The 27,890-nt window shown below is 39.7% G+C and overlaps 1 protein-coding gene across 2 annotated transcripts in view; it reads right to left on the reverse strand.

Moving 5' to 3' along the window:
* Nucleotides 1–27,890, reverse strand: part of nav3 (neuron navigator 3) — a 403,657-nt gene that overhangs the window by 286,517 nt on the left and 89,250 nt on the right. Inside the window, exons 1-2 of one of the 2 annotated variants that reach the window (XM_080886471.1) lie at nucleotides 14,556–14,764; nucleotides 1,575–2,018 (exon numbers count right to left, since the gene is read on the reverse strand). In XM_080886471.1, the coding sequence (XP_080742597.1) occupies nucleotides 1,575–1,643 (69 nt within the window). In that variant the 5' untranslated portion in view covers nucleotides 1,644–2,018; nucleotides 14,556–14,764. Of the gene's footprint in view, nucleotides 1–1,574; nucleotides 2,019–14,555; nucleotides 14,765–27,890 lie in introns of those variants that run through there. The other variant, XM_080886470.1, reaches the window with a different exon arrangement.

A 27,890-nucleotide genomic window follows, 5' to 3' on the forward strand; every position in this document is an offset into this window, starting at 1 on the left:
ATTGAGACCCTAACAGTGCTGCAAAAGTCTAACTTGAACTCATATGTTCCCTGGACTTCACGTGGAAATTCATTATGCTTATCAAATGCACTTCATTAGAAGAATGAGGTCAGAGGAAGAGGGAGGAAGAGAAGTCTCTCGCTAACAGGCTTTGTTTGCATCTTAGTACGTGTACTTTTTAAGTCCATATAAAAGTGAACTTACAAACTCAGCTCTCCAGACAAAGGGGGGAAAACAAAATACAAAGTATTTTATAAAATAATATTCTTCTAAAAGTGTAGAAAAATTCTCACTAGATCTTTAAACAAGTACAAACTTAACACGAGTAAAGCCATAGCAGAAATACATTTAGCTAGACTCACACTGCACATTACAGTCTGTACTAACAGAGGTTCCATAATCAGTCCAGTGATTCACTGAACTCAGTGTCACTCCTTCATATTTCTATATGAATATTCTTATTTTTAATAGGCTATTTCAATGAAAACGTGCAATTTTACTAACAAGAACAACACTGGCTTCCAGATGATTTAGATGATTATGTAATGGCAGTGTTACTTTTCAAAATGAGCTGTGCACAGCGCTTAGGCAAATGTCAAAGCCTACATATAGCCCAAAACTAACAAGATGAGCAGATACAGTTAGTCTCACCGTGTCAGTGACATTAAACATTTGAAAATTCTGTGGCTCAGGTTAGTTGACCTCGCTGCGTTATTTTAACATTTTGCTCTTCCTCTATATGTATGGCCAAAATGGCATCTAGTATATGTTTGTCATTGACACATTATACAGAAAAATGTAAGGCAGCACTTGAATTACATCATGAGATCTAATGTTCACTGGACGCATTTACAGCTAAATAAATACAATAATTGATCGGACAGGCAAAGGCCAGTGCCACTGTCCTCGAATCCACGTTCTGCAGACAGTGTGAACTTGCCTGACGCCTGGGCTCTCGCCATCGATCCAGCCACCGCTGTTACGGATGAATCTGATCCAACTGAGGTCCAATGTGCAGCATTTAGAGCGCGACTCAAAACCATCTTCTAATCACACCATTATGTAGAGACCATTGTAGCACATGATATAACTTTACCAAAACAACAAAAACAAAAAAGGAAATCGTATTTATCTTTTTGTTAAAATTAGAATCCACTTTCCCATTCCCAGAGACGGGAACATAAAAAGCATCTCAAACAGAGAGTAAATATGTATTCTCAGAGGGAGGCTGGGATGCACCCTGCCCACTGTGACACCACATGAGCCGAGATAAAAGAGTAAAAGCACCGAGGGGGAAGAAACTCCACCTTTCCCCTCATCTTCTTTATAAATAGCTATTAGCAGATATGGAGCAAAAAAGCTACCGGGAATTCACACAACAGCAGCAATTGGACCAACATGTTCTCCTTTTTGTAAAGAGAACAAGATACCAGGTGATAAACAAACTTTTGTATACAGCTGCTTCTTTGAAAATGCAGCGTGCACACATGCGTGCACACATGCGTGCACACATGCACAGAGAGGCTAGGGAAAAGACAGGAGCAAAGTTAAAAGGACAGAAACCTGTCACCTACCTTTTTCTGGTCCTCCAGCTTTTGACTTGTCGACTTCTTGCCATGCTTGCTGGCTTCTGGTACATCCATCCCTGATCCAAATAAATAGCTCCAGAAAATAATCACATGAAGTAAGTTGAACACAATCCACTTTGGTCCAGAATCCAGGCTACAGTTTGACAACAAAAGCCTGTGTCCGGCTAACGCCTTCGCCCGGACACAGGCGATCCATCCCAGAGGTTGGTATGTATGGTCAAAGTAAAATGAGAATGCTCTGTTAGCTGAGAAAATAGCAAGGTTCAAGCAGAAGGCTACCAAGAGAGGCTCATTATGATAACTGGAACAAAGTGAAGATTGATGGCGACGTCCAGTCTGCAGGTTGTCTACTTTTGCATGAAGACAACAGTTAGGCTTGTTTCTCCCTCAGTGCAGTCCCTGGTACAACACAATGTCTCGCATCCACATCTGTGAAAAAACAGACACACAATGCATTCTATGATTTATATGGAGAAAATACCCCCCCCCCCCCCCCCCAATAAAAACAAACAAACCCAAAACAAAACAAAACAAAAAAAACAACAACACAATTAATGCAAAAACTCTCTGCCTCACCAAAAAGTCAATATTCCCCTTGGTGCTGCACTGTACAAATGGCGGGGGTTTCTGCATATCAAAGTGAATGTTGCCATGGTGCTGAGAGCGAGAGCGGGGAGAATCTTCATGCCATTTGTTCTACATTGAGCAATTGTTTTTGTTGTCTTAGTATCGAAACCCATTTTCGAGCAAAAAGAAGCATGGAAAGAGCTAAGACGTGCTGACATTGGGTAAACTGCAATGAGTCCATATGGATAGGGCTGGGGCTGCCTCTGTGCAAAAGTTGGTTTACTGACATGGTTGGTTTACTGTGCAAAAACTTGGTTTACTGACATCCATTTACAAGGCCTTATGCTGCACAGTTATCGCTGTTATCGGTTATGAATGAAACCCCAGATTAGGATACTAATTCTATAAATATGGATGTAGGATTGTATTTCACAATGTCATAATCTAAAGCCTTGAATAGGCTAGGAAAATGTTGACTCTTAAACAGGAGCATGAGTTATAATGCCCTTCCCACTGTCTTGAAAGCTCACAGACATCACAGAAAACAGTCTCCCCAGCCAAACACCGCTCGACCGTTAGGGGGCCTGTATAGCTCCTGTTCACTTTCATCTCCTCTCTTAACACAGCAGGATCTTAACAGTTCGTATTTGCCACTAAACACTTACCCAGCTGCAGAGTGCAATGTAACACCGCAACCGTGTCAGTTACTTAAGGGCAATCATGTCAAGTGCTGCCAACTCAGAGCTGGTTCTTGGGGACACCATGACTTGAGCGCTGGAACCCAGCAAGCTGAAACTAGAGTGTTACCTGCGAGCAAAAAGCTGAAAAGCACTTCTTTTAAGTGCCACTGGGATCTTGTTACATTACATTATCTGATAGCCTCAAAAAATAAGCAATGCACAGGGGATATTTGCTGCAACAGCTTATGGAAAAAAATTTACACCAACACACAGCAAACTAGAAATGCTAAACCTGCTAAAAACACAGCTATATTGCTTCTGGACTTCCCCATTTCCCTCAGCAATAGAATTATATGAGAGGCTTTCTAAAGTCATGCATACTGCATGAGTGCTAATTTTTCTCCATTTTTCTCCTTGAATATTACAAAAGAAACAATGGGACCTCACGGGGAACAGCATGGCACACTTTTTTTTTTGCGGCAAGGAAAAGGTTAGCCGGTACCACCAATCAGAATGACAGGAAGGCCTTGTATCTAGGCCACTGGGGTCAGAGGTCATTCTTCATCTGCTTTGTGTGACATGCAACAGAATGCACAAAGCACCTTTGCAAAAGACGGAAGCAAGACTTAAATAGGAAAAAATAGTTTACCTGACAAGCTGTACATGTTGCTCCATATATTGCAAGATATAACCAGTAGCCAGTGCTCAGAATAATGCTAGTGTGTTATATATAACCAGCTACTGTGGTCATTACTTAGTCTACCAAAAATAAATAAATAAGTAAAAGTGTCATTTTCCACAGCACATATTTTGACTTGTGGTAGTAGTCACAGCACAAGTGTTCCTAATAACATTCAGCCAGACCCCTGAAAACAAAGCAGCTAACAGAATTCCATCCTCATTAATTTACTTATACTTTTGCTTTTCCTATGGTGACATTTTAAAATGTCTGCCATAAAAAAGATGCATTAGTTTCCACAAATTAATCTTCAGGCTTATTATTTTAATATATTTACACAGCACAGATTATAAGTTTTGTTACTCTGTGAACAGAACGTCAAAATGAAGTTGCTTCATTATACAACCCACTCAGTCAGATAGAGAAAAAGACAAAGTTTTATTTTATTATTTTAATTTTGCAAAATCATATTTTACAATGTCCAGATTGAATTATAACAGTTAAACTTGTGTTTGATTTAATGCTATAAGGGTAATTCATGTTTAAAATGTTATAATGTCAAGCTTAGCTTAATGCTACTAACTGCAAACTGGTTAACTTTTTAGAGCACTGGAAGGCTTTGGACCCCAATAAAAGTGACAGACCAGATACTTATTACATAGTTTCTAATGAAATTCAGACAACTTTGCTCACAAACTGTCTTATGTTTGCTTGAAATCTAAACAATAACTCGACTGTCACCTTGCTAACGAACAAAAGAAACTCTGTGCTCTCATGGTCATTTAGAAGAAAATGACTAAAAGACACAAACAATTATTTTGATAGTCGACTAGTCACCGATTATTTTTGCGATTAGTCGACTAATCAGATCCATTGAACGTAAAACGTACAGCTTATTGCACCAGCAGCATCTGCTCTTATATAACTATCATTAGCTTACAGCTGTAAGTGTTTAAGGTCTGTGCTAACTAAAAATAAAGACAAGATGATAGTTTATTACATTTTAATGACATTTACAGATTGTTTCGGTGAAGTTTAATAAACTCAGCCGTCTGCTCCTTGCTATCTAAAATATAACAGGACAACGGAGTAAATTCTGGAGCATCTCACACTTCTAAAAATCAGCTGTCTGCTTGATGTTTATTCAGCTGTGTAAAAACTATAACTTTAATCTCAGCCAAACCGATTTACTCAGGAACAAATAAAATACTAAAAAAAGCCTAACAATAAAATTTATAACTTATCTAAGTGACTTATATATGTTTAACCTGAGTAGTGAAAGACGGCGGTGGGTTTGAAAACGATTTGCCGGGAGTCTGGTGTTCTCACCGGCTCTAGTGAGCCTTGAACCCCGGCTAGCTATCGAGCTAGTGGGTAACAGACGTCTCCGAAAACGTCGGAGCACTTTTGAAAATATGTGGTGTCCTGATAAACTGAGCAGATATTTGAGGTTTACACAGCTACATTCTCGCCTGAAAATATGTTAAATGTTTATTTTGTGACCCAGAAAGAATAATAAGAGTAATATTAAAACTAACTAGCTGCCGCCATTGTTGGAAACTGAGCAGGGACGTGCTATGAATTCTGGGACAGAGCTACTTCTTCTTCGGGAGTTTAACGGCAGCTGGCATCCTTGTACATGCAGTGCTGCCATCTTCTGTTTCAGTCCGTTATTACACTCTTAAATCCTACTACTTATTCCTGCGTCTTTTGTGATCTTACAAAGCTTCAAACGACGCGTCGACTATTAAATTAGTCGTCGACGATTTTGATAGTCGACGTAATCGTGACTAGTCGACTAATCGTGGCAGCCCTATTGTCAAGTGTCATTTAAAAATAAACACAGTTCTGTTATTCCTCACTGCATACTGCAAATACAAGTAGTTCAGGCAACAAAGTAAAGCCAGCAAGGATTTGTTAGCATTAATAAGCAACAGCCGAATAAATGTGGAAGTGACACAGCTACTCTCAGTTAACACCGTTAACCTTAAAGTTAAATCTCACACGGCCTGTTCAAAAGTGCTTTTATTATTAGGCTATAGCTGAAATAAAACACAGAGAACTGAGAATAAAGGTTTCCATACAATGAAATTTACACAGTCAAATGACCATTTGTGCCTTTCCCCTGGACCTTTTAATAGTTTGTATAAATATCAAGGGCAAATAGTGAGAGGTTCAACCTTGATTCCTGAAGAGTGAAATCAATTTTTCATATGTCAGTATGTTTTTACAGATGAACGCTTTTCTCTTTTAAGTAAATGTCATGAATTATGTTTGCATCTTTTGTATTAGTAAATAACAAACTGAAACTAGCAGGATTGTGCTTGACCATGTTTCACACCATGGCTTATCTGTGCTGGAGCTAAAAAAAAAAAAAAAAGATACATCACATAATGTACATGCAGACTTGACAAACTTGAAGGTTTTTTGTTTTTTAATTAAAAAGAGATTTGAAAATGATCACAAGTAAAAGAAAAACTTGATATCGCGCATTTTTATGTTAAACACAATATTGTATGCTAAATCACCTTCGGTTGTAAGGAATCCTATTGGAAGTGAAACCTCCATATTTATGAGCAGGAGCCGCTGCAGTTTTATCACAGCCTGGCGTACTGCTGGTAATCCCAGTTTCAGCTCCACAGCTGGTACGCATTTCTCTCACCCAGTGGCCTTTCACTAGCACTTGGTATTCAAAGGGTGTCTGTTACTCTCCAAGTGGTCAATAAAGTTTGATTCATAAGGCCTGGGGCATTAACTACACATTGCTGCTTCAATTCGAATAGATGTAAATGATGGCCATAGAGCCGGCCTGATTTCCTCGGGGAGAGCATGTGGGTTGAGGTTATAAATTATCACCTCAGTAGGTCAGAGGTCAAACATAAAGAACACCTTGCCATCACATTAAAATGCTATAACATCCTAATGGCATTCCTTCAACATAAATGTCATTTGGGCAGCATGTGTACTGGACCAGCTACTATGGTCTCTTAAACAAGTGCATAATGCAAAATCTATTTTTAAATATTTGCACAGATCTTCATTTCACTTTATTTGGTTTAAATGTAGCCGGTAATATTCCATAATTTGCATATTCTTTTAGTAGTACAAGATTTCATTTTGTCAGTTACTAATATAAAAGATATCCAGATACTCAGATACATTTAGTTCATTTTTGCAGTACTGAATGTGAGAAACAATATTCTTATACACTCTATGTCTGCTTATGAGCCAGTGTTAACTGGACAGAAAAAAGACTAATGGGAATATACTTAGCAATTAGGACATCTGTAATAGCCTTGCCATACTTCACTAGGCTCCACAGTGGGCCATTAATATTACTGATAAATCTAATAAATGCAGTAGGGATCTATTGCTGCACATTATAGCACTTAGGGGACCTCACTGACCATTCCGCAGCTCACTAGAAGATTCCTTAGCACAGTTACAGCAACATAGTTTTATATTCATAATGTGCTTATTATTGTTGACTGCGAACCATTTAACACTATGCAGTTGTATTATTATATCAAAACATATGCAAAAGAGCAATGAATGAGCAAAAAGCAGCAATACAAAGTCAATGTAATAATGTATATAGTGATTAATTTGTTTCAAAAAGTTGACAAAGTTTGTAAAATGATTCCCAACAATGCAAAAAATAATGCAAATAATACACTGATAACTTGCAAAATGTGCATTGTCATATTAGCATAAAGAAGTGTGTAGAGCCCATTGAAAAGTGTGTAGCTCTGTATGAGCCCTAATGCAGAATAACTATATGACAAACACAGATCACTGTGAATATGTGAATCTACTCTGACAGGCCCCACTTAATAGCATTTAGTTTACACACTTTGTTTTTAAGGCCAACAAAGTAAAGCATGTTATATTAGCGTTAAATCACAATAAGCGAGTTTTTAGCATATAAACATTTAAGTTAAAATCTTTTCCAGATGACTAAAAGAAATCTACTGTAGAAGAAGAAGTCTCAAAACTCCCTACGGAGCCAATTTGGCAAATAAGGTGCAAAAAGCCTGCAGCTAGAGTTCCAGAGGTTGACTTCATGTAAAGATACACCCACCCAGGTAAACATCCACACAACACACTGTCTGCAACTGCTTTGATCCTTCAGTCTTGATCCATCAGACTCGCAGCTCACTGTGCACAGCTACACTTAAGAGAAGATGCAACAAGAGGCAAAAAAGAGGACGGAGGAGACAGAGAAAGTAATGCAAGTGATGAACTGTGTAAGCCAGAGGAGCTCGCCTGCCAACCTGAATGAGAAGAGCACATAAGCATGTACACAAACATCAGGAAACCTTGTTATAGATAAGGCACACTACAGATAAAATACTGACTAGTCCCGTGTAATTCTTCACCAAATTTACACCCCAAGCTTTACTTGGGTGATGAACCGCAGCTAAAACGAAAACCCCAAAAACTGCAACAATCTGCCAGATCTGTGGCATTTTTCCTGTTGTCACGGTAACTGTTGAGCACAGACAGCATGCTTGGGCGTGTGTATATTTGTGCATTCATGTTTGTGTGGCTACAGGTATCCTGGCTTTCTTTAATGGGGTAATAATATGGTGAAGGTGAAGACTGACAGAAGAAGTGGCAGCTCATTAGCTTGAGAAGTGCGTGTTGTGGTGTCAATATTATATCGGTTATTTTGTTTCACAAGCTTGCACGAGTCTGACATTTTCCTGGCACCTTGCTGTTTATTGTTCTCAGAGATCACAGACTTATTTGTAGTGACAAGGAAATCATTCAGGAATGGCATCTGACCCTCACAGCTAAAACCCTACCTGCCAAAACATCCCTGTTAGCTTGGGATTTTAAATCTCATGCTGGTGTCACGGTTCTGGGTCCGTTGGACCCAGTATTTTGAGTTTATTATGTTTTGGTTTATTTTTGCATTATGGATTGTTTTCTGATGTTCTGGTGCTTTGTTTATTATTATCATTATAGATCTGTTTCTGTTATTCTTGGTGAGGGATCAGTTCTTAGGTTTTGGGTTCTCATGTGTATTACAGTTTCTGTTCAGTGTCTAGTCTGTCTCTCAGTGTCATGTCTGCATCTGGTTTAGTAATTCTTGTTTCCTGTTTTATTGTGAAAATCTTTGTCTTATGTTAGTGTGTGCAGCTTAGCTCCCCCGTCTCGTTAGCCCTGATCTCCCCCAGCTGTGTCTCCCTTCTGTTGCCCATTCCCTCATTACTACCCTGTGTATTTAAGCCCTGTGTTTTCCCATGCTCGGTGTTGTGTCGTACCATCAGATTATACCTGTGTGTTTTGGTTCTCCATAGTCCATGTTCACTTCATGTTTTGTTTTCGTACCAGCAATAAAGCTGAGGTTTTTGAGTTTCAAGTTAGTGTCTGAGTCCTGCGTTTGGATCCTCCTCTCTGCCTGCCTGCACACAGAGCCCTGACAGCTGGCAAGATTACTCACATCGACCAAACTAAATACTAAGGAAAAAATGCACTGGGAGTAAAAATGCAAAGCTATTAGGATACTGGCACCTGCAGGGAAGCAGCTAATCATCTGGTGTATGAATAAAATTAATGAATAACAGAGGTAAGAGTGGAAAAGCTTTTTATGTCTTTTTTTTTTTTAACCCATTTTGTTATTTTTTTTTTTTTAGATTATAGTAACCTCTAGAAAGGGGAAAATGTCCCCACAAAAACCAATAATACTATTAGCTGTGCAGAGTAAAATATAGCCTCACAAATCATTTGCATTAACTTTAAATTCAGTGACCTGAATTTGCACAAATCATCAGATTTGTTTCTATTTTCTTTTACCTTTCTTTGCCTACATATAAAACAACTGTGGCACTGCTATGGAATAAACTAATGAACATGCAAGCAGGTTGGTTTGCTCTAAGCCAGCTAGCTTAGAGAACTAGAGCTATGACTGGAAGTCTGGCTGGCTAACTTAGGAATTAGCTTGCCAGCAGCAGAAGTGGCAAATGACTAGTTAGCCATCTGCACCACCATTATCAGCAAGCTTAGCTGTTGCACAATGGTTTCCCATTTTGTGGTGTGAGTAGGCCTTTGGTTATTGTGGACATACACTGTTGTCAGTCTGCTGCATGTTCTTCGTTTATAAGTGCTTCTGGTGAGTGCCTTTTACGTTGTCAATCTCCTGTCAAAGACAGCTTTTTTTTCCCCTCGAAGCCTTTTTGGTACAGGTTAAATCCTCTTGATCTTTTAATGAGAAGGTCACTTGTGCTTTTAATACATCAACACTCAACAGTTATAGTTATATGCTGGAATGGGCAAGTCACTAATATCCAGACTGCAGATGGTTCAAAACAGGGCTCGACTCCTGATTGGTACATGTAAACATCACCGTATTTCCACGATTCTGGCACTATTACATTCACTACCTGCTCAGTAAAGAACCAAATTGAATACCTTGTGTGAATATTAATAACCTATGGAGCCTGGTCAAATCTTGACAAAAACTTAACTTGAGCTTAGTTTTTGCTTTCAGTTAGTGTGGTTTGGGGTTTTTCTTTTTGTTAATTTGTGTCTAATGTTGTCCATCATACTGGGCAACCTCTATAGTTGTTTATATATATTTATAAACTCCTGGCGAATCAAAATTAAATGTGATGACTCAAAAATCTCTATCATTCAAAGTGTATCCCGCCTCCACCAGTGGTCCATTTATACATGCATGTGTCTCGTTCTATGCATCTTGAGAATTTCACTTACTTGGAAGGCTAAACTAAAGACAAGCAACGGGACAAGAGGTTAGCAGGGCAAGCAGAACATTTTTGTGGCTACACCATTGCAAAATAAACACCCCTGTGGCCCTCTGTGTTTTCAACTTAAGAGGTCATAAAATACCTATGTTATTTACAGAAGCCTCCCGACTACATTCAGAAGCTTGTTCATGATTTTATTTATAGCTCGCATTCCCTTATCACTGTGGTCTCTGAGGCTGTTTCCAGTTACTTTATATATAGTACATTGATTAGTCATATCATTTGAAAATACCAGTAAAACACAACATGTAAGACATCCAAGAGAACACTGCACCAAGCTTTTCACCAAGCAAGTCAAATTTATGATTAAAATGGCTGAGGCTTAAATATTAATGCAGGAAATACAACACTTCAAAAAATACACTTTAATTAAATCCATTTTAATGTCATATAAATTCACATGTAATCCAGTGAAATCTAAAAAAACCCAGCTTTTTTTCTCTGTTAACTGTTAAAAGAAATCCAAAATAAACTTTGCCCAGTTTCCCTTTATTGACTCACTGTATTCATTAACTCCATTCTCTGAAAAATCCACTCTCACCACAAGAATCTGACATCAGTTTATAGATAAATAATCTGTGTCACACCGTCTCCAGGCAGTCTTTGACCAGTCTTTCAACCCACAGCACCACTGGCATCATGTTGTTCCTGCTCTCCCTCCTTGGGCTCGTCTGACAGAGAGGATGACATGCAAGGAAAAAAAAAAAGCTTTTCCACTCCTTTCATCTACATACAAGCTGCATTACCACCCAATTACACTTAGATTACATTAATGTGCTTTCACCCAGCCAAGCTTCCTCTGCGTGCGCCAAACCCATTCTCCACCCTCTGCCATGCCTTTGCAGAGCATTATGGTGGCGCGTAATCTTGTGCTATTGTGTCGGGATTAACGTCAAATCTCATTATAGCGGTGGTGGATCATGGAAGACAGAAGGAGCGAGGAGAGGAGGGGTCGTCTTTTTTCATTTTAAGTATAAAAGAAGAAGAGAGATTATAGCAGGACTATCAACAATTAGGCACTGTGGTATTTTAGATGTTGATTCATAATAGACAAGAATTTGTCATCAAACGCGCACACACACACACACAGAGTCAACTCAACAGATATCAAGAGGTCAAAATGAAGTACCGTGCCACAACACAACTAAATGCACCATAAACAACTGAAGCATCCTCCTTCAGCTTGCCACACCCTGCCCCCCGTCCCCTTCAGCTTTGCATGCAGTTCATAAACTTCTCTTTTATAACCAATAGATTTGTGAAGGTTGTAATTGTGTAAGTGATATACAGCAGTACCGGCTCAGTTTAAAAGACCACCTCACAAAGTGATGTTGAGGGGAGAGCCTGTCCCTATTAAATAAAACAGATTGTCAGGCTAATTTACATGGGGACCGAAATTGCATTTCAAAGCATACGCACCATTTTTAAGAGGGTAGAGTATTTCCTTGCAGATACACAATTTTAATTCCCTCGCGTCACATGCCAAACATTCTAAACACACACACACAGAGTGTAAAAAGAATCCCATATTCTCATGCACACATGCTCACGCACATTCCCCCTCCCCCAGCAGTGCACCATGCTGGTTGTGAGCCTCAGGAGCCCCAATAAATCACATGGAGGCCCCAGAAGAAATGAGGGATAACAGCACAACAGTGTTACAAACATTGATTGCCGAATGCCTCATCTTTTTATATTCACAGAAAGGCAGGGGTGCTGGAGGGGAAGGACAGCTCAAGAAAGCTTGTGGGCCAGAGGGGTGTCAATACTCGCTATATGCGCCGAAGGTCATTGGAATTTATTTTATTCAGTTATTTCTGTAATGGCAACGAGATTCTGTTATCAACCTAGGGGGGATTTTCAGAAAGAACATTTAAAGATGGAAATTAATAAATCAAATGAAGATGCTGAGATACTCTGGGTCATCATAGGGCAGCATCAATATTTCCAGGATCTTACATGAAAAAAGCCCCAGACAAATAAAATTTGAATTTGATTTGAGCTTTGTGAATGTGTTGCACGAAAGATCAAAACCCTCCCACAGCTCAAGTGTCGCCAAGGTATGCAGAAAGGGCAAAAAAGGGCTGAGAGAAAAACTGTCAAGATGAAAACATTCCTGAATAACCAAGTGCAGGACGTGAAGATTAAATTTGAGGCTCAAATAGCTTAGGAGGAAGGTCTGCACAAAAAGAAAAACAAGACTTTATAAAAAACAATCAGATTCTTCAGGAAGATCTTGGGGCCTTAAATATGAAGCTTAAAGATGCAAAAGAATCTGAGGATGAATATATAAGAAAGTTAGAACAGACAAGAAAACCTTGAATCAGCAAAGCAGTGTGAGGTCTCAAAGCAAAATCAGCTGGCAGATAAATGTAAAACAAAACAGGAAGACAACCAAACCTTAAACCAATGCAGCATGAATCTCCAGAAGGAAGTCCAGCAGCTGACAGAAAAACCGCACGGATGATGAGGGTGTGGATCTAGTTCACAGAACTGAAAGCTGAAAACAGGCCAGGCTGGAGCAAAATGCGAAAGAACAATATAAAAATGCAAAACTGTGGCTCCTCAACACATTCTAGGAAATTAAAGATCAGGTGGAAAACATTTATTGAGAGAATCTGAAGAGGTCCATGATGACCTTGGGCGACTCAAAGATTTAGGCAGCAAATATGAAGAAATCAAATCAGTTAACGAGACCCTTAACCACAAGAGTTGTGCTCTTCACAAAAACATCGAGGGGCTCCAAAATGAGCTTCATAAAGGTAAAAACACAGAGGACAGATACAAACAATCAAGCAAAAAACCCCACAAAGGTGTCATGTAGATTATTTTTATTCAGTTCTTGTAGATATGTGTGTTTGACTTACAGTGACTGGTACTGCTTAGCTAAAATGAATCCAAGATTTTGAGGGGGGGTTTGTGCTTGGGTTTGCTGATTTTTCAGTCGTGGTACAGCTGTCGTTAAGAGCTTCTTCACCTCAAACTACTTTACAAATTAGAAAGTGAGGAAAGCTACCAGAAAATAGACTACAGGTGAAAATAGATTTACAACAGCAACGTGTTAGCAGCAGTGTGTTACACTCTACCGGGACTAAAATCATAAAGATGATAATTAGGCGGTAGAAATATTCATCCAGGTAGCTCCTCAACCAGTTTCTTCCCTGACAAGGGTGGAGCACATGCAGAAGTCTACACATAAGCCACGGCATGTCGGTTGGTGTGTCACACTCTGCCCACAATCCTGTGTGGAGGGAGGGGTGAGGCGTGGTGATGGAGGGGAAATGGGAGAGGACCCTTCAAGTCTCCAGCATTCCATTAGCCATTCTGTGATGTACTGCTCCACTACCTAGATTCTTTCTCTCTCCCACACACGCGCGTGCGCGCGCACACACACACACACACACACACACACACACACACACACACACACACACACACACACACACACTGCCTCCTCTCTACACCCTCCCCCATCCTACTGCCTCTCCTCTTCATCCTCCTCCTTCACACACCTCACACCCTCCGTCAGTCACCATCCATCACACAAGACCTCCACAGATGTGCTTGCAAGTAGCACCCACACACACACAGAGCTCACACTCAGTCCTATGGCCACATACACACACAACAACAAGCACCCTACCAAAAGACTCTAGACTCACTCTTTCAATCCTCACAGGCTGGTCCAGACACACACTCCTGCAACAGCTCTCAGCGTAACACTCTCCCTCGTTTTCACTCAAACATAATCTGGACCCTACTCTCGCACATGTACGCACACGCCAAGCCACCATCTCTCTCATCTGTGGCAGTAAGAGGCTCGCAAAGCAAAAACCTCCACGGCTGGAGGGAAACAAACCCAATTAGGACACAATTAGCATCATCAGATCTACCTGTGAGACAGAGCCTCACGCACATGCTGGCACAACAAAGCGGCATACGGGATGGGGCGGAGGAGGTGGGTGTGAGAGGTTTGTGGAGGAAGGAAAAAAACCCCAATGCTCACTCACTCCCTGCTGCCTTTAAAGGCTGCTGCTAATTTCCCCTGCCTTTCTGATCACTGCAGAAAAAGAGCAACACTAATGAGCCTCACTCCTTTAAATGAATCAGTAGTACAGCACACCAGATAACACTACTTCAAGAAAAAAAAGGGTGAAAATGCCAAAACTCTGAAAAGTTGTGTACATAGAAAAGGACACGATGTGTTGTCTAAGTCACGCTGATCAACAAGTTTGAAGCCAAAGACAGAATCAAATGAACGTCTCACCTTTAAATCTCCTGCCATGAACTACTTTAAAGGAGGACTCAACTCTATAAATATTCTCCTGCAGGATCCTGCTCCATGTGTTACATATCCAAACCTGCCTGCAGCAACAAGAATAAGAAAATCCTTTCTCTAGATTCCAAGTACACCTTGTTAACCCTTTTATCCAGGATGCTAACTCCTCTCCAGTGTGAGTGCGGTGCATGAGAGAGAAAGAGGACAGAGTGGTACTGTAATAGTAGTAGAATGAGGCAGGAGGACGAAGCGAATGAGGCAGGAGGGATGCTGGTGGCTCACGTCATGATAGAAGTAATCTGGCGTGCTCCCGATCAGCCAGGGAATCCAGCCACCGGAGGAGAAGAAGAAGACGATGAAGAAGAAAGGAGGAGAGCAGAGGGGAGAGGAGAGGGGAATGAAGGCAGGCAGCAGTGAACGAGTGGAGGATGCGAGCTCCCTCCCTCCCCTCACACTACTGAGTATCTCTCTCTCTCCTACACACACTCCTACCCCCCGCCCTGCTACAGATTGCATTGCACTGATGAAATTTTAATGGTTCTTTTAGGAAGAATAATGAACATGCTAGTCCCTGGAGTTGTGTGTATGTGTGTGTAAAAGGTGGGGGGGGGGGCTTACTACACACACCTACAGAGGCATGCAACAAACGTGCACATGTGCAAAGACACAGTGTGCTTTTCCTCCTTATTCTTCTTCTCTCTTTTTCTCTGTCTCTCTCACACACAGAGTGATCCTGCACAGATTCACTTACCCTCTTCATTCTTTTACACACCACATTCAGAAACACACACACACACACACATGCACATGCCATCCAGACTTATATTCAACAACATCAAATACTGCTACTGACAGGAAGACACACACACACTCACTCACTTACATAGCAAAGAGAAGATTGGGATGGGGGAGTAGACAGTGAGAGATCCAACCCATCCTTAAAATGCTCTCTTGGTATACACTGTCATCCACACACACACACATATTCACACACAGGCACACACCCCAATGAAGTGGAACAAAGAGCACAGAGGCAGCATGCGGAGGTACCGGGAACTCCACGTCGTGAAGAAAGTGAATCTTTAAAGTGTACTGAGTTTACTGCTGCTGGAGTGTATGTTAGAGCACAGTTAATAAGTCACTAATAAAACAAAAATACCTAAATTGTTAATCAAAAGATTAACAATTACCACAAGAAAATTACGTATGACACATCCATATAAAGGAAGTGCTTCATTTAATTGCTGAAAACTCTACTTTGAAAGCTCAATCACTCTCTGGACTAAATAAATCTTCACAAACTCATTAATTACGAAGGCATTAATATAATTATTAAAAATGTAGAGCTATGGTTAACTTTTTGACTCTCAGGCCAAAGGGACTGGATTAAAAAAGCCAGAATAAATGCTAAATGGCATGCTCTGACACCGATGGATGCATTGTGGGCCAATTGGATTTGAGTATCATGGATGCTTTTAATATAAACAAAGAAGTTACATACTGACCGGCCTTCTGAACCCACATGCTGATTTCAGACAGAGGCTGCGGTTTAATGGTAATGACTTACATGTTAAACAGTCGGAAAAAAGGTTTCCCTAAAGAGTAAAGTTCAGAGGGGAAATGCAGCTATTGTTGTCATCGTGACTGTATGGGAGTGGTGTGCTTGGATTTGTCTCACAATAGCAGCACAAAGCAGTCCGCTGCTTGTCACAGTCAGCAGGTCTTTATAAAACATTTTTTTCTTAGAATTTGGTTGGTGCCTGGAGGGATGTTTTTGAGCTGCATCCCATCTGGTTCAAACCAATAGGACAAAAAGAAAGAAAGAACCCAAACCAACACACGTCTCTGTGATACGGTAATATTTGTTCTTCTGACAAGCACAAAGGCTGAAGACTGAGAAAAAAAACTAAACTGAATTTAATAGGCGTCATTTTCTCTCCCACACTCGTTCTCTGGAAACCACTTGTGCTGAATTAAACAGGATCAACTGGTGGACTTGCCATATAATATGATCTGTACATCTACAGTCAACATCACAGAGATACTCTGACCAAAACGCTAATTACTTCTAGACCTCCGTGTCTATGCCATTCTTCGTCACCTGACTTCCAGAGTAAGATCACCATATCATTCAGAGCATTCCTGCCACTGCTGTGTTCGTCAGGTCCGACTCATTTACTCCCTCCTGAATAAATGGGTCGGACCTCCTCTCTTCTTAAAGCAGAGAGAGAGAGCATGCAATGTGTAAAAAGAAAAGAAGAAGAAGAAATAAGTAATGCTGGGTACGTTATGTTTTGATCACATTTAATGGATGTAATAATGTTTTCATTACTTTAGCATGAGCCTCGTAGACTCCTAGGGTAAAAGAAAGGGAGATAAAGATTAACAGATGCTTGCTAGCACAGGCTTACTCACTTTATTTGTTTTAAAGTTTGCTAACATCTTAATAGTTTAAATAAGTGTGATTTTCCTCTTTTCTTTTCTAAGAATTTTTACTAAGATTAACTCGTATATGCTATAACAAGAAGCACTAAGAGAGCAAAAACTTCTGCCAAGGCAGCACACTCTCAGGCCAGTATTAGCATTGCATTTTGGTTTTTTTGCTCTTTTAAAATTTGCTTAAAGAAGTTTGTAGTGCAGTAAAAATAAAATACATTTTCTGAAAGTTTGACTTTATTTGATCTTGAAGAAGAGGTCAGAGGTCAGAGTAATGTGATATTTAGAATCCATATGCATCACATATGCCTACATGCTGTCAATAGAAACAATCACAGTAGGAAACACAGTTTTCAAAATATCTCTATATAGCGTTATTGTCACTTTGACCATCAGATCAATCCATTGACTTTGAAGGAGAGGTCAGAGGTCAAATGTGACATGATGTTTTAAATCTTTACACTGTATATGTTGTCAACACACACCACACTTTTAAGAATCACACTTTCTAGGTTATAAGGCTTTTTGTCTATTTTCAACCATTCACTCATTGAGCTGACCTTATTGACCTCAGTGGCTGTAAGCCACATTTGAATGGATTATTACCATGACCCCACTCTACACTCCTACAAAGCTTTATTAGAGTTCATTCAAAACATTATGAGCAACTGTGTTCACAGAATGAATCTTACGCACGCACACAAACAAAAACATAACATCCTAGGCGGAGGTAATGAGCTGTTTAAAGAATACTACAGTTCAGCATTATTCTCCTTGTAGTACTCAACACAGCTGCTGTAGCACAAGAGTAAATCATTGGACATTTAAAAACATGATGTGTACATGAAAGAACATAAGAAATCCACACAATCCATAAAAAATAACAACCATGAGTCAGGTTGGTATATACACCAGTCTAAAATGCCAGTCCTAGATTCTGTAACACACAAAACTGAATGCACAACAGCCCTCCTGCGCTGTAATCCAACAGGTTACAAGAGCTGAGTTAAGACAGGAGACAGATTAGCGCAACACTACAAAGTGTTGGCCCTACTATGAATCCTGTGGCTCCTTCACTTTTGCACCTTTGCACCACAGATCACCATTCATCACAGGGAGCAGCAGTGCAATAAAAAGAGCTTAAAATAACAAGAAACTAAATGGAATTTGTCACAATTTATCCATTGAGCTCAAAAACACATATGCAATTACCATTTCAGCTTAAACACAGTTTTCTTTGCACATAGAATACAAGAATAAAACGACTGGAAAGCTAGCAGTCTACCACAGTACCAATTCCTCATAACACATGATGTACTGCAGATCCCAGGTGTGACTTTTTCAGCCATATCTACTTTCCTGCAGACTGCTACCTTTTGCAGTTCCCAGCCCCTGCGCAAACCCCCCCAAATCCCATCAGGATTGTAACGCGACATGACCGCAAGTTTACCTGATGCAGAAAGACGTAAGACAATGCTGAGCACAAATAGATTTCAACAATGTTTCTGGAGAAAAACAAGCAATAAACTTTGAATCAACTCTCTTTAGCTGTGGAAACTGTCCTCATATTCCTCATCAACCTGCTGCATCCTACCTCTGCACTCCATTCCTGGAAAAATCCAATTACCTTTGAGGATTATACCCATCTATGCCCCAAAAAACAGAGCTGAAAAAGCAACCCTAATTTAAATGCCCAGCTCTGATGCCATGTTTTGTTCCCCTCCAACGCGCCAATTCCCCGGAGACAAAGTTTTCCCTCAGTGTCACCGAATGGAATGTGCTTCTCAGTCTCACAGACCCGCAAAGCCACTTGAAAGTATTTCTTTTGTTTTTTTCTGAAATGACACGATGCTTGAGAACCGGAGAGACAACAAGTCTGTTGAGTCTTAGAGGATGTTTGAGGTCTGTCAATAATGATGGGAATACCAGTGGGAGACAGCTTGAAAAGCAATTTAGCAGCCCAGCAAGGGGTTTGATGAGAACAGTCGTTATGCGTGACGTGTGAATTGTTCTCTATCCTGGGATACAAAAACAGCAGCTCACAAGGTTAAAGCAGTCTGGAGACTAGGTCGGCTTCACTGCAGCTGCAAGATTTACAATAGTGACACCTGAGCAATAGGGCGACGTCATATGTTAACGTTTGGAGGAAAGCGGAGAATAGGGAGCACAGGGGTGTCAAACATAAGGCCTGTGGACCAAAAACCAGCCCACAATGTAAAGAAGAGCCTACATTTAGGATTTTTAAGTGTATTTTCACAAGTTGTACAGTTGTTTCTACTGATAAAAACATCCCATGGCTATTCATACTAAATCAAAGTCATTCAGTAATAGATCAACAATTAAACCACAGAAAAAAACTTCCTGTTTTTTTCATTACCGTACTAGTTCAAATCATTACTATATTTTGTGGGTTTTCTGTTTGTTTTTTATTTATTAATTTTTTCACGATTTCAGAAAATGGACATTTACTTTGAAATAACCAAAGTTTTCTGTTCCATAATTGCATTTTCTGTAATTTTACATGTTTATTTCTTGCAGTTTATACCTGTAGAATCATGTTTTTTCATTTACTAGAGCAGCAATTTTTTGTAAGTGGAAGTGCTGTTGAATTTGCACTTCTTTTTCTAAAACAAAGATATTTAATTGATTAAATGTAGGTAAACGTCTTTATGCTGATAGAAAAGGGAGTTTCACCGATCATACTGGGCATACAGACTCCAGTGTTCCTTGTTGTTCCTGTTCCTCTAAGACTGAAAAAAATAGAAGGTTGTATGAAATGTTTTTTTTTAGAATATCACAATAAATGTCCATTTTAAATTACAGAAGAACAAAGTCAAATATTCCTCTCACTCACCTTCATAGCATATGAATGGATGCCTAGAAGGTGGGAAATAAGTATAAAAAGTTAATGGGATGCTTTAAAGAGTGATGTAAAGGTTAGGCAAGGTTTAAATGAACTTTAAAATTCAAAACCCCAGATACAGTTCAAAAATATAAATAAATAAATCTTCACTGCCGACCAGACGGACAGCATACCTGGTGAGCAGGATATGATCGATGTGAAAAAAAAAAAAAAGAAGCCCAAATCCAATTAACAGGTTGTTACCGAAGTGACCTTTCCCTTCATTATCACTTTCAGGCATCCCCTGGCTTCCCAGTTTAGTGGCCATAATGGAAGACATTTAAAGAGTCGCCAAACTGAAATTGGTTATGGCTGAGCTGAGGTGTGTGTATTCAAAGATAAGGGTTTCCATAACTAAGAGAAATATATGAGGGTTTTCCTGAAGGAAAATTAACGACATTAGTGTCACAGCACTTCCGCCTCCCTTTTGCTCCCTCTCCGGGTGCCCAGGTGCAGTTTGGTTTTATACTATCTCATTTACGAGGGATTGTAATGGGTGGGCGAGGCTCAAAACAAACAGGAGGCCAATTAAATGTAAGGGCTTCCTGGGCGAGTCGCCAGTAACAGGGCCAACAACTCGTTTCACGTATTCTCAGAGGGGGAACGTTGGATCTGATGTCCTAAATGTTTAGTTAAAAAGATTTTCATATATTTTGAGTTGTGGTGGATAATATGGATATGACACTTTCTTACGGTACACTGAGACGTTCATATAAATCATATTATAATAAGTTTACTTGCAAATCGATTTAGAAGTTATTCATGACTATGGTTGTTAGTTTCAAATGACTGTACATGACCAGAGCATTCTCATTCCCAATGCATAACATGTCACGGCCCGAGGTGCGTCATCCTAACGCGAAAGGTACCCTTCCATGTCCTTATGAAACGCTCCAGATTCTTAAAGCGAATTGAAAGGCTTTCTATGCGCTTTCCTTTTTTGTTGCTTTGCAGCTTTCTATTGCACCCCTAACATTAACCATAACCTTACATTTATAGATTCATTCCAACCCCCTCTTGTGCCTCGGAATGCGTAACATACAGACGGGTTGGGCGCCCAAAAGCATAACATAGATTTGTTGCATAGCGTCGGTATGTTACGTTTTGGGATAAAAACGTGTTGACATGACAGAAACAAATATTGAAAAAATCTAATGAATTGGTGTAAAGAAAACATTACATCTACTATCCTTCAACTATACTGATATTAAATTAATCATCCACAATCTCTAAAGCTTGAGCAAAACGGTCATAAATTGAAGACCTATTGTAGTATATTGTGACAATTACTATCCACTCTGCAATTCTTCTTTACTATTTATTTGCTCAATTTATCACATTGTTTGGTTATGCCTGGTGCAAAATGCCTTCAGAAACTATACAAAAACTTTGCACACATTAGCTAGTTCTAACTACTGTAGCTTAGCTACAAATACCTGCCTTTAAAGGGTTAGCTGAGACCACAATAATGCCAAAAGGAGAGTCAATATCAGGCTTAAAATAAAATCAGTGTGTAAAACTACAGTATAGTGCATTGTTTTAAAATAAGGGAACTTTGCATATGTATATATATTTTTACCAGTTTTTTAACCACACATTGAATTTTACTGTTTACTATTTATGGAAACCTTTGTTAAAATAATGTGCTGGCAGAAAATTATTGGAACATTTTCCATTTTATCACAGAACGTTTTTATAAAATACTTTATTTAAGTAGCCAGAAATCCATCATTTCACTAGGGTTGGGATTTTCTTTCCTAATTAATTTATTTCAGATTTCTCACTGTTTAAGGGGAACTGCTAATTCCCAGTGGGGTCCAAATGGTCGGCCCTCTCACAACTTTGAGGTTAAAGGCTAGAAAAGCAATGTTGACCCCAATATCAGTCAAGGGATACCAATTCAATGGCACTTAATTCTTATGGAAATCTGAAATAGATCGATCTACACAAATAAGTTGTCTTTATGAAATTTTAATTTGCCTTGGAAAAGGGTCAAACAATAATACAGAGCGCAGCAGCAGCAGTCTGCGTGGCTTTTGACAAAGAAGATAAGAATAATGAATAGAAACACATTATCTATCCACCATGGTCTACTGATGTGTCGGTCGCGAAAGAAACGGCTCTTAGAGCCGAATCTTTGACGTGAACGATGCGAGCCAGCTCCTTATCGCAAGTTGTGTTTTTTTGTTTTTATTTTTCTCACCCTCTCTCTCGCACTTTTTTCCGCTTCACTCCGTACGCGAGCCTTGTGCTTTGAGCTGGGAAGAGGGGGGAGGGGCGGTAGTTACACTCTCAGTAGCACAGGAACAGAGTGGGAGGGAGAGAGAGAAAGAGAGCCAGGGACAACAACGTCACATTAGAAATGTATAGTAATCATCTATTTTCAGTTACAGATGATAAAGGATTCAGAAAGTTTATTCATGCAGGTCCATATGACAGAGAATGTGCATCTTCTTTTTGTTTTCATATTTTAATTTATATTTAATTGTGTTGTGGTTTGCAGTGTTTTGTGTTGTTTCACTTTAAATTTGTAAAAAGAAAAAGCTGAAAATTTAAATAGTTAAAAGTTGAAATGTGAATAGTTGGTTTTTGTATTATATGATTTATTTATTACATTTTATGTGGAGTGAATAAATAATAGTATATTTACGGTGGCCCCTAGAGACAAAGCACATACAAACTCAAAACACGTACAAAACACAACAGAAGTACTCCAGGATGCTAGGGGGCAGTGTTGAGCTTTGGTTACCTAGTGGCTACACAAACTAGCAAGTACCAAGGACCGGCTTTTGGTGTGTGGTAGTAACAGGTAAATTAACTTTTATTTTAAATAATTTGAATATATATGAGTGCTTGTGTATAAATACACAAACAATACACATATGCTTTCAATTGTGTAATTTAAGTGATCTAGGTAGCTCTGGTTTGGAAGTTCAGTTAATGCTAGAAATGTGTTTTGGAATTTGTACGTGCTTTTTGGAGTTTCTACGTGTTTTGTCTCTAGGGGTCACCGCATATATTTATATATAAACATATATAAATAAAACATTTTTTTTACATTAGTAATTCCTTTTGTGCATTATTTTATATTATTGTTAATTATAAATTAATTAAAGCACCAAAACAACCTGAAGAGCCGGTTCGGAGCCGAAAGAGCCGGCTCTTTTTAGTGAGCCGAGCCGAAAGAGCAGGTTCTCTAAAAACAGCCAGAAATCCCATCACTACCATGGTCGCAGAATACAGTCAGAACATTCTATGCTAAAGATAAGCTTAACACACAGACAACAGCCGAATATTACAATTTTCCATCACAACATATAACTCCAAAGTTGTTCGTGTTGACTAGATATACAGGTGTCCAGCTAAACTCTATCCTAAAACAGCAAGCAGCATTAGAAACATGGTTATCGCATTGCCTCCAAATCTCCTCCTTGGCTAAATGACAGTATTCGTTGTCTAAAACGTGATTGTCGTAAAGCGGAGCGCAGGTGGAGGAAAACTCATCTTAAGGACCTTTTAGCTTCTTTTAATAATGCGATCAGAGATGCGAGGGCTGCCCATTTCTCACACTTGGTTACAAAGAGTAGAGGCAATCCTAAGGTGCTATTCAACACCATTAGTGACATTGTTACTCTGCCTGCGGCCCCTATTTTTTCTAACGAGGACTGTGAAAATTTTCTCTCTTTTCTGCTTGCAAGAATTCATAACGTGAGAATGAGTTTTACACACTCACCTGTTATCTCAATCTCTACCCCATCTCGGCCCATTATCTTGGATACTTTCTCTCCTGTTTCACTACCTGAGCTGGTAAAACTAGTGAATTCAGTAAAAGCATCCTCCTGTTCACTTGACATTGTACCTGCATCATTATTCAAAAATGTCTTCCAGTCTATTGGCCCATGTGTGCTCACTTTAATCAACTCTTCACTGGCATCTGGTATAGTTCCGGTTTATTTTAAAAACGTTGCTATTCTCCCACTTTTAAAAAAACCTCAGCTTGACTCCTCTCTTTGGAGCAGCTACAGACCTATCTCTTAGTTACCGTTAATTGCTAAGCTTCTAGAAAAGGTTGTGGCTAAGCAACTTATGGCAGCTCTAGATAAACATGGCCTTTACGATAAGTTTCAGTCCGGTTTTTGTCGATTTCACTCCACGGAGACCGCTCTTCTTAGGGTCTCAAGTGATATCTTGATGAATAATGATGCAGGAAAATGCTCTGTTCTACTCATGTTGGACCTCACATCAGCTTTCGACACAGTTGACCATCACATCCTCGTTGAAAGGCTGAAAAATTGGGTTGGTGTATCTGGAACTGCATTAGAGTGGTTCTCCTCTTATCTACATCACCGATCCTTTTCTGTGGCAGTCTCCGATTTTAGGTCATCCTCTACCTCCCTTACTTATGGTGTCCCTCAAGGGTCAGTTTTGGGGCCTTTATTGTTTTTAATATAGCTTCTCCCCCTCCAGCATATAATGGGCTCTTCTGAGGACATTTCTTATCACTGTTATGCTGATGATATTCAGTTGTACGTTTCTTTTATGCCCGAGGATTTATCTAGGCTTCAGCGTCTGAATGATTGCTTAGATTTGATCTAACGTTGGATGGCTGCAAATTTCCTCCAACTCAACGAGGGGAAAACCGAAGTCCTCGTATGCGCTCCTGATAGATTTTTATCGCAGATAGTGAAAGCCCTTGGTCCTCTCTCACTCTATGTTAAATCCTCAATCAGGAATTTAGGTGTCACCTTTGACTCGAGTCTCACATTGGACGGGCATGTGAAATCTCTGATTCGGTCTTGTTTCTATCATTTAAGAAATGTGGCTAAGCTAAGCCCGATGTTATGTCGCTCTGAACTGGAGATTGCTATACGTGCATTTATTTTGTCACGCTTGGATTATTGTAATTCGCTGTTTATGTGTCTAAGCAAAGGTTCTCTGGATCGTCTGCAGGTTGTGCAAAACGCTGCAGCGAGGCTTTTGACAAAATCCTCCAAGTACTCTCATGTGACACCGTTATTATCTCAGTTACACTGGCTTCCTGTTGAATTTAGAGTCAATTTTAAGATCCTGGTCTTGACCTACAGAGCTGTGCACGGACTGGCACCTGCCTACATCTTTGATCTGCTACAGCCCGATGTCCCCAGCAGGTCTTTGAGGTCATCTGATCAGGGCTTACTTGCTTTAAAAAATACTAAGAGGAGGACTAAGGGTGACAGAGCTTTTGCCACTGTGGCCCCGAGACTGTGGAACTCTCTCCCCCAAACATTAAGAACTGTGGACTCAGCAGCTGTTTTTAAAAAACAACTCAAAACTCACTTTTTTAAAACTGCTTTTGGTTAATTTTTTGCCTGTTTTATTTTCTCTTTTTAAATCTTTTTATGGCTTGTAATCTTATGTGCAGCACTTTGTGATTCTGTCTTGAAAGGTGCTATATAAATAAAATTTTATTTATTTATTTATTGAGGTTCCTGCTTTATTTTTAAATGACTCACCTTGATTTACTCTTGTTCATTCCACCCTTTTGCTTTCTGACATACATGTATCTAACTCACCCCACGACATGCACCAAGTTACAGGTTTGCTTTACCATCAAGCTTCTTAGCCAGCCTTTCAGTGTATATTCTTTCTGTTCTAATTTGACTTTTCGCCTGTTTTATGGCTCTTGCTTTGCCCTTCCCATTGTGGGCTGACTCTGTCTAACGAGGCCTGCCACACACCCTGTACTATATAACACTATTTATGAAAGGAAGAGGAATTACAACCTTTCCTTTGCTAAAGTTTTGGAAAGGAGCTTTTCAAAAAACAAATGGCAACTAATTCACAGTGACTTTTTCTGTGATTATCAATGAAACTGCAAATGTGGAGGAGAGGAAAAAAGCATCTTTATTAGAATAATAAAACCTTTACAACAAGCACAAAATGGCTTAATAGCTTGCTGGATATATTATTCAGGTCTCTGTACATTTTTGCTCGGGTGGAGTCAAGATGCCCCATATGGCTTTGGCATAAAACAGGTAGCATCATAACTCCAGGGCAATTTAGCACAGCACTGTAGATAAACAGAGAACGGTATACTGCCTGGAAAACGACAGGCACTGGCATCTTCATAGCCTTCCATTAAGACTCATCTGGGTGGAAAAGCCGCCGAGGACAGATTTCATCCTCCAACAGTCTCCAGGTTAACGTCGATATTAGATTTCATGGATGAAACAGATGCCACGCAAACCCAAATGTGCGTGCAAGTGTGTGTGCACTCATGTCATTTGGTATTCAGAACGCAGTACACCCACCACAGGCTTGTCACTGAGATCCCTCTGGAATAGGCAACTGAAACTAGAGCAACTTGGGAAATTCTTTGAAATTCCACTTTAATCTATCCAGTCTTGACATGAAATTACACCTGCAATTTTATGCACAGCATGGATTTCCTCCTTTAAAGGAGGCATGCTATGCTATGTTTTTTTTAACCTGAACTATTGACAATAAGCAGTTTACAACAATGTACTCAGTAGTTTTGAAGCTCCTCCTTCTGATTAGCCTCATACTGTAGAGATGTGTCGGTCGTGAACGAAATGGCTCTTAGAGCCGGGTCTTTGAAGTGAACGATGCGAGCCGGCTCCTTATCGCAAGCCGTGTTTTTTCTTTTTCTTTCTCTCACCCTCTCTGTCTCGCACTTTTTCCCGCTTCACTCCGCACGCGAGCCTTGTGCTTTGCGCTGGGCAGAGGGGGGAGGGGGGTAGTTACACTCAGTAGCACAGGAACAGAGCGGGAGGGAGAGAGAGAGAAAGAGAGCCAGGGACAACAACGTCACATTAGAAAGGTATAGTAATCATCCACAATTATTTTCATTTGCGGATGATAAAGGATTCAGAAAGTTTATTCATGCAGGCCCATATGACAGAGAATGTGCATCTTCTTTTTGTTTTCATATTTTAATTTATATTTAATTGTGTTGTGGTTTGCAGTGTTTTGTGTTGTTTCACTTTAAATTTGTTTAAAAGGAAAAAGCTGAAAATTTAAATAGTTAAAAGTTGAAATGTAAATAGTTGGTTTTTGTATTATATGATTTATTTATTACATTTTATGTGGAGTGAATAAATAATAGTATATTTAAGGTGGACCCTAGAGACAAAGCACGTACAGACTCTAAAACAAGTACAAAACACAACAGAAGTGCTCCAGGATGCTAGGCGCAGTGTTGAGCTTTTGTTACCTAGTGGCTACGACCGGATTTGGTGTGTGGTAGTAAAGGGTAAATTATTAAATTATTAAATTATTTGAATGTATATGAGTGCTTGTGTATAAATACACAAACCATACACATGTGCTTTCAATTGTGTAATTTAAGTGATCTAGTAGCTCTGGTTTGGAAGTTCAGTTAACGCTAGAAATGTGTTTTGGAGTTTGTACGTGTTTTGTCTCTAGGGGCCACCATATATATTTATATATAAACATATATAAATAAAACCACTTTTTTTTACATTAGTAATTCCTTTTGTGCATAATTTTATATTATTGTTAATAATTAATTAATTAAAGCAACAAAACAACCTGAAGAGCCGGTTGTGAGCCGAAAGAGCCGGCTCTTTTTAGTGAGCCGAGCCGAAAGAGCCGGATCAATAGAAATAGCCGGAAATCCCATCACTGTCATACTGACAGTACAAAATGCTGTCCTGGGAATGATTTTTGCAGACTGTGCAACCAGAGAGCGCCATCGCCCCCTGAAGCTGTCCATCCTTTTCGAATGAGAACATGGCAGGGATATGACTAACCTCTAGTGTTAGTCATATCATTAACATGCTTTGCCAAGGCCCCAGCTGTTTTCTGGGCAAGCATGAACATCCAGAAGGGCTCTCTGGGGGCACTAAGGCTGAGAGTGATAGCCTCTCTGAACATCCTGTCTGGTCGAGTGGATGTTCCCTGTATCACGTGGGGAATTCAGGACACTTTTTAATTTACTGCTGAACAAAATTTGTAAATATAAT

Source organism: Rhamphochromis sp. 'chilingali' (assembly GCF_963969265.1).
Source record: "Rhamphochromis sp. 'chilingali' genome assembly, chromosome: 7".
In the NCBI taxonomy this organism is placed as follows: Eukaryota; Metazoa; Chordata; class Actinopteri; order Cichliformes; family Cichlidae; genus Rhamphochromis; species Rhamphochromis sp. 'chilingali'.